The sequence below is a fragment of the Oncorhynchus gorbuscha genome, linkage group LG13, assembly GCF_021184085.1.
Source record: "Oncorhynchus gorbuscha isolate QuinsamMale2020 ecotype Even-year linkage group LG13, OgorEven_v1.0, whole genome shotgun sequence".
Classification (NCBI taxonomy): Eukaryota; Metazoa; Chordata; class Actinopteri; order Salmoniformes; family Salmonidae; genus Oncorhynchus; species Oncorhynchus gorbuscha.
This window is the reverse complement of record NC_060185.1, coordinates 52,866,910-52,874,674: the sequence shown is the minus strand read 5'-3', so window position 1 is coordinate 52,874,674 and position 7,765 is coordinate 52,866,910. Positions and strand designations below refer to the sequence as shown.

Sequence of the window (7,765 nt, the reverse complement as noted above, 5' to 3'; positions counted from 1 at the left end):
GCGGACCAAAATGCAGCATGGTGGTTATTCATGTTCTTTAATAAAGGAACTAGACATGAAATAACTAACAAAACAATAAATGTGGAAAACCAAAAACAGTCATATCTGGTGCAAACACAGAGACAGGAACAATCACCCACAAACACACAGTGAAACCCAGGCTACCTAAGTATGATTCTCAATCAGAGACAACTAATGACACCTGCCTCTGTTTGAGAACCATACTAGGCCAAAACATAGAAAAACAAACATAGACTGCCCACCCAACTCACGCCCTGACCATACTAAATAATGACAAAACAAAGGAAATAAAGGTCAGAACGTGACACCTATCATGGTGGAAGAATGTTTTAAAATAAATTATACATTTAATGTTTTATTGTCCTATCATGGGGAACTACATTTTTTAAATAAATTGTTAGAATGTTATATATACGGGGGGGATACAATCTTCCCAGCTCTGCAGATTTTGCTGGCAGAGTCATTAGATCATTTTTTTGGTATGAACAATTTATTTTAGTATTGTCCATATGTAGCTCATTTTTGTTTACAGGTCCAGGAATGGCTGAAGAATTGCATCATTTGCCTAGAACTAATGCTGCAGATAGCAATACTGGGTGATTTGAAAAGCCATAGTCAATCAATAATAATATAATCAATAATTATTATTATTTTAGCAAAAATGTTTATTTTTAATTTCCAATCTGTAGAAGCTATGCGAATACATTTAACATTACATTTAAGTCATTTAGCAGACGCTCTTATCCAGAGCGACTTACAAATTGGTGCATTCACCTTATGACATCCAGTGGAACAGCCACTTTACAATAGTGCATCTACATATTTTAAGGGGGGGGAGGGGAGGGGGGGGTGAGAAGGATTACTTTATCCTATCCTAGGTATTCCTTAAAGAGGTGGGATAGAATAGAAAGGTTCAGTACTTTTGTCAAGCATCACATCACAGTTGAAAAATATATGGCAAATAGAAATCCAAAATGGATGGTGTTGAGAGATGGGAGGGGTTGAATGGAGCGGAAGGGTGAGACTAATAACAAGATAACCAATGTAAAGCATACGGGGTCTGTAGAATGTATATAGGTTCCAAAATTCTGTGAAATAGCACAGTTACAAATTTAATCTAACTGGATGGACATCAGAAATAGAGGAAGGACTGAAAACAAACAAAATATAACTATTGTAAAATAGATTGTCTGCTAAACGTGTATAAGATGTTTATACTGAACGTAGAAGCCTAAGCCAGCAGCATACTGCCCTGTATACCACTGCTGGCTTGCTTCTGAAGCTAAGCAGGGTTGGTCCTGGTCAGTCCCTGGATGGGAGACCAGATGCTGCTGGAAGTGGTGTTGGAGGGCCAGTACGAGACACTCTTTCATCTGGTCTAAAAACGACCCCAGGGCAGTGATTGGGGACTCTGTGTAGGGTGCAGTCTTTTGGATGGGATGTTAAACGGGTGTCCTGACTCTCTTAGGTCATTAAAGATCCCATGGCACTTATTGTAAGAGGAGGAGTGTTAACCCCGGTGTCCTGACTAAATTCCCAATCTGGCCCTCAAATCATCACGGTCACCTAATAATCCCCATGTTATGATTGGCTCATTCATGCCCCACCTCTCCCCTATAACTATTCCCCAGGTCATTGCTGTAAATGAGAACGTGCTCTCATTCAAATTACCTGGTAAAATAACAGATAAATAAAAAAGTGTTATTGTTTATTAGTTTACTCCAGAAGGGTGGTAGGGTTTTGCTGTGAATAATAAAGGTATGTTCTAAAAAAAGGTATGTCTATATAGGTAAGTGTACGTATATATGTGTATATGTATGCATATGTGTATGTAAATAAATATATGGGGGCTTGGAAATGATACAATCTTTTTGCAATATTAAGCTGATCCACACCTTAAAAAAAATTAAAAAGGGGGGCGGGGGTCAAAATCAAAAGTAACAGTCAGTATCTGGTGTGGCCACCAGCTGCATTAAGTACTGCAGTGCATTTCCTCCTCATGGACTGCACCAGATTTGCCCGTTCTTCCACCATGGCACCTGCAAGTTCCCGGACATTTCTGGGGGGAATGGCCCTAGCCCTCACCCCCCGATCCAACAGGTCCCAGACGTGCTCAATGGGATTGAGATCTGGGCTATTCGCTGGCCATGGCAGAACACTGACATTCCTGTCTTGCAGGAAATCATGCACAGAACAAGCAGTATGGCTGGTGGCATTGTCATGTCAGGAGGGTCATGTCAGGATGAGCCTGCAAGAAGTGTACCACATGAGGGAGAAGGATGTCTTCCCTGTAATGCACAGCGTTTAGATTGCCTACAATGACAACAAGCTCTGTCCTATGATGCTGTAACACACCGCCCCAGACCATGACGGACCCTACACCTCCAAATCGATCCCGCTCCAGAGCACAGGCCTCGGTGTAACACTCATTCCTTTGATGATAAACGCGAATCCGACCATCACCCCTTGTAAGACAAAACCACGACTCGTCAGTGAAGAGCACTTTTTGCCAGTCCTGTCTGGTCCAGCGACAGTGGGTTTGTGCCCATAGGCGACGTTGTTGCCGGTGATATCTGGTGAGGACCTGCCTTACAACAGGCCTGCAAGCCCTCAGTCCAGCCTCTCTCAGCCTATTGCGGACAGTCTGAGCACTGATGGAGGGATTGTGCGTGCCTGGTGTAACTCGGGCAGTTGTTGTTGCCATCCTGTACGGATGTACCGATTCTGTGCAGGTGTTACACGTGGTCTGCCACTACGAGGACGATCAGCTGTCCATCCTGGCTCCTTGTATTGCTGTCTTAGGGGTCTCACAATACGGACATTGCAATTTATTGCTCTGGCCACATCTGCAGTCCTCATGTCTCCTTGCAGCATGCCTATGGCACTTTCACGCAGATGGGCAGGGACCCCGGGCATCTTTCTTTTGGTGTTTTTCAGAGTCAGTACAAAGGCCTCTTTAGTGTCCTAAGTTTTCATAACTGTGACCTTAATTGCCTACCGTCTGTAGCCTATTAGTGTCTTAATGACCATTCCACAGGTGCATGTTCAGTAATTGTTTAAGCATGGGAAACAATGTTTAAACCCTTTAAAATGAAGATCTGTGAAGTTATTTGGATTTCTACGAATTATCTTTGGAAGAGAGGGTCATGAAAAATGGAAGTTTATTTTATTGCTGAGTTTCCTCTTAAACCCATCCAGGTTTTTCTATTTGCAGTATGTTTTTCAATTGTGCTGTGACATTTCACAAAAATTCTGAACCTATCTAATCTCATAGTTTCTACAGATTGTAAATGATTATTATTAAGTATTATTATATTATTGATGGGATCCACTATATTATTGATCGATTGACTACTTTCAAATCACCCAGCAGTGCTATTTGTAGAGTTAGCTCCAGGTAATGTTGCAATTCTTCAACCCTTCCTGATCCTAGTTAAGTGTTTCCAATGAAAGAAAAGTAAATAGATTAATCACAGGATAGAGTTGTTCAGGACCTGAGGCTGGGATTCGGTCAAACCTGCCATATGTTTACTCAGTGTCTACATGTACGAACTACTGTCTGAACACACACCAGCAGCAGCAGTAGCAGTAGTAGTAGTAGGTTTTCTTAGCACCCAATACCAATCTGTGATTTTATTTAAGCATGGGGTAAAAGCAACTGCATTAACACCGTAATGCGGGTTAGATTGAATTGAGCCCTATTACAAGTGCATGATACCATTCTGCCCTACAGCCGGCCCTGTATACAGTGGAGCCATTGCTGCGAGTCAGAGCCCGAATGGAGTGCTATCTGCATGGCTCATATACAACAGTGTGAGGTGAAACATGCAGCCACACTCCAGTGCCACATAGCAAACCTGACCGGTTTATTTGACTAGATTGTGAATAGACACATTTGAAGCTTCAGGGTTTTCTTATTACTCAATGTCAGTTGGTCCTCACTGACTGCAGGGATTCTGTGAAATTTGTGGTGAGACGTTGCTGTTAAGAGGCAGTGTTCTCTGGACTCCAACTTAATTTGCTACTCTCAATGGCCTCAATTGAGTGAATATGAAAACATCACTTTGTATCAAATAGCACCCTGGTCCATATATAGTGCACAGTAATGCACAGTAATGCACTATATAGGGGATAGTGTGTCATTAGGGACACAGCCCCATGACTGAGATGTTTGAGCTGTATACCTTCAAAAGGTCACTGTCTAGCTACTGAAGCGATTTCCTCTGCGACTGTACACTAATGCAGCTAATGGTGGCATAATCAGGCATAATCGTGTTACTTGCAGACATACAATAACTTGGGATGTAAAGTCAGTTAAATTGGACATACAGTGATGGGTACAATTAGGACGTGGCTGTTTTGCTGTATGAGTTTCATGTTGTGTGTTTTGATGAGAGGGCATACTGTGCTGAATCCCCTGGTATCTTGCTTGCTCTGGGAGCTTGTTCACACCAATGGAACATGAGAGACGTTATGTGCTCCAGGCAGCCTACTGAGAGACCATGATGAGGAGGGGAGAGGAGCGAGAGGACATCACCACTCTCATCGCCATGACTAACACTGCAGACCACAACTATGGGAGCATGGATACTGGGGTAATCATGAAAAAATATTTTTTTGATCACATTTAAACACTCATAGTTATGGACTGTGTGTGTGTGTGTGTGTGTGCGTGCGTGCGTGCGTAGAAAACCTTATGTTATGTCAACACCCACCCAGGCTAGTCTCCTGTTATGGTGTTGGGACGTTAATCAGTGACTCTGATTACAAAGACAGGAAGTTAGAGCGCATTAGTCCAACCGCAACAACACTATAACTAAGGGGGGGAGTGGATGTTGGTTAGGAACAATCTTAAGTGGGTACATTGATAATAGATCAACTATTCATGTTCACAGATGTCTCAGTTCAGCTCTGGGGACAGAAATGTGTTCAGCGACGGCATCACTCGCATTGGTGAGTATACTGATGGAATGGAATGACGTAAGGATGGCTAAAAAAACTATTGTGAAAAACTGGTTGCAATGGTCAGGTTGTACACAGCTTGTGTAAGGACGTTTTCTTAACGTCTTTATCTGGTTGTAATCTTTAATCTGACCTGATAATAACGTATAGTCCTTGTCACGAACAATATGTGTTTATTTGTCTTTACAGAGACCAGTTGATTGTAATCTGGTGACGTCTTCTTAACCACTTTTAACTTATAAAAGCAATCAATTACATTATGTGCGAACGTTTGCCCGCAAGGTACATTTCTTCCATTTCTGGTGTCCTTTCCTTTGTCCTCACGGGGTTTAGGGTGAAGTTGGCACTAGACGCTGATCTTAGGTCAGTTTTGCATTTCCCTACTAGTTAGTCCATGGGCCAGAGGGCCACATTTCACATATTTGTCCACTTTGGATTATATTTTGGTATGTTAGCAATATATTTGAAGTAGCTAAATGTGTCTCACTGCATGCATTATATGTTATGACCCCTATGAGGTTAGTACGGCGAACAGGATCAGGGTATTAAATGTGGTTTTATATTATCAGGGAACAATCTCCTCTAACTAAGGCAATTTGATATGTTATTAACTTCATAATACAACATATTAAGGTATGAAACAATTGGAATGGGAAGGACCTGCATTGATTTTGCATGGTCAAAACCAGATAAATAATTGGTGTAACGGCCAATAATGGCTTAACATGTGTGTTACAATGAGGACAACCCAAAATGATGGCCCAAGTATGTCATACTTATACATATTTAGCTCAATATTACCAGAATAGTGATAAAAATATGCCAAAAAATATGCTTGAATTGCTGAGTTTTGTAGCCATTTCAAATATATTACATTGAAAACACGTAAAATGTTCTAAAAGCGTTCATTGATTACTAATTATTCCAATGGAATGGAATATGATTCTGAAATATGTATTGGTTAGTGGCTGCTGAGGGTTGTCAAGAGCATCAGCGATGGTGAAATTGCTAAAAGGCTGGATTTTTTCTAATCATCAATTGCATAATTTCTATAAAATTTGTCAACCAACCACTGAACTAATGGCTACAAAATAATTAGGTAACATATTTCAATAAATAACAAGGTTAGAGAGTATAAGTTTAAATCATGATGTTCAGAGACAGAAGCAGTGGTGTAAAAAGTACTAAATTGTCATACTTGAGTAAAAGAAAAAGATACCATAATAGAAAATGACTCATGTAAAGGTTACCCAGCAAAATACTACTTGAGTAAAAGTAAAAAAATATCTGGTTTTGCATCTACTTAAATACAGGGGTGGAAAAAGTACTCAATTGTCATACTTGAGTAAAAGTACATTCTGTACATCAAATTCCCATAAATTAAGCAAACCAGACAGCACATAATAATTTACAAATGCAGTATTTGCGTTTAGTGAGTCCACCATATCAGAAGAAGTAAGAATTACAACTTGTTATATTGATAGGTGTGTGAATGGAACCATTTTTCTGTACTGCATGCTAAATCTAAAGAGTAGGTGTCAGGGGAAATGTATGAGAGTAAAAAGTACATATTTTCTTTAGGAGTGAAGTGGAGTAAAAGTAAATATTGTCGAAAATATCAATAATAAAGTACAGATACCCCCCAAAACTACTTAAGTAGTACTTTAAATGATATTTTATTAAGTACTTTACACCATTGGACAGAAGAGATTAATCACCCATGTTCCTTTTTTTAGAGATCCTTGTGTTTACTTAAATCGTTGTTGACTTGCTGTGACAACTCAACAAATGACAGATATTTGCACTATACTATCACATTTCAGCTAAGACCCAGATGCAGACAGTGTCAAAGTAACAAAAGTTTATTACTAGTACAGAGGGCAGAGGTCCCTAATCCAGATAGGGTGCAAAAGGTCCAGAACAGCAGGCAAGGGTCAATAATCCAGTGTGGTGTGGCAAGGTACAGAACAGCAAGCAAGGGTCAATAATCCAGTGTGGTGTGGCAAGGTACAGAACAGCAAGCAAGGGTCAATAATCCAGTGTGGTGTGGCAAGGTACAGAACGACAGGCAGGATCAGCGACGGCAGAATGGTCAAAACTCCGGAAACCAAGTACTGACAGGCGCAAAGGGAAACCGCTGGTAGTTTTCACAAAACAAAACGAACTGGCAACAGACAAACCGAGAACACAGGTATAAATACACTAGGGATAATGGGGAAGATTGGCGACACCTGGAAGGGGGTGGAGACAAGCACAGACAGATGAAACAGATCAGGGTGTGACACTATACAACAGACTATTACAGGTGGCAATTGTAAAAATAATATACTACCAGCTGATATCACCTGACTGTTATTTTGTCACCTGAGTCATGTGACTGTAATATTTTTTTATATCACACGACAAATGGCAGTGTAAACAATGTTTTGGTCCAATTGTTGATGGAATAACCATCAACTGTATGCAGTTGTTGACAGAATAACAATATGTTGTGTGCTCACTATGCCCACTGAGACTTGGAAAAGCATGCAGTTTTATTAGGCTACGGATATAATAATTTATTTAGAACTTCACATGGTGGTGAGAGTACACAGTGATGAGCTTGATGCTAATTTCCTGTCAATATTGTATTCTGGTGAGATGATGATCAGTGCGTGGCTGCCGTTTTTATAGACAAATAAAAATGACCTCGCTCCTATCCATAACATCATCATGTACCCTCTAGACTGTATATGCCAGCTGTTGGATAGAGCACATGTGCAAAGAGCATAATGGCCACATT

The 7,765-nt window shown here is 40.5% G+C and overlaps 1 protein-coding gene across 3 annotated transcripts in view; it reads left to right on the top strand.

The window, feature by feature from the left end:
• The window catches only part of ano7 (anoctamin 7), a 54,944-nt gene that overhangs the window by 2,848 nt on the left and 44,331 nt on the right, over positions 1-7,765 (top strand). For 2 of the 3 annotated variants that reach the window (XM_046294972.1, XM_046294970.1), the window contains exons 2-3: positions 4,506-4,616; positions 4,917-4,974. In XM_046294972.1, coding sequence (XP_046150928.1) covers positions 4,524-4,616; positions 4,917-4,974 — 151 coding nt within the window. In that variant the 5' untranslated portion in view covers positions 4,506-4,523. Of the gene's footprint in view, positions 1-3,754; positions 3,840-4,505; positions 4,617-4,916; positions 4,975-7,765 lie in introns of all 3 variants that reach the window. The other variant, XM_046294971.1, reaches the window with a different exon arrangement.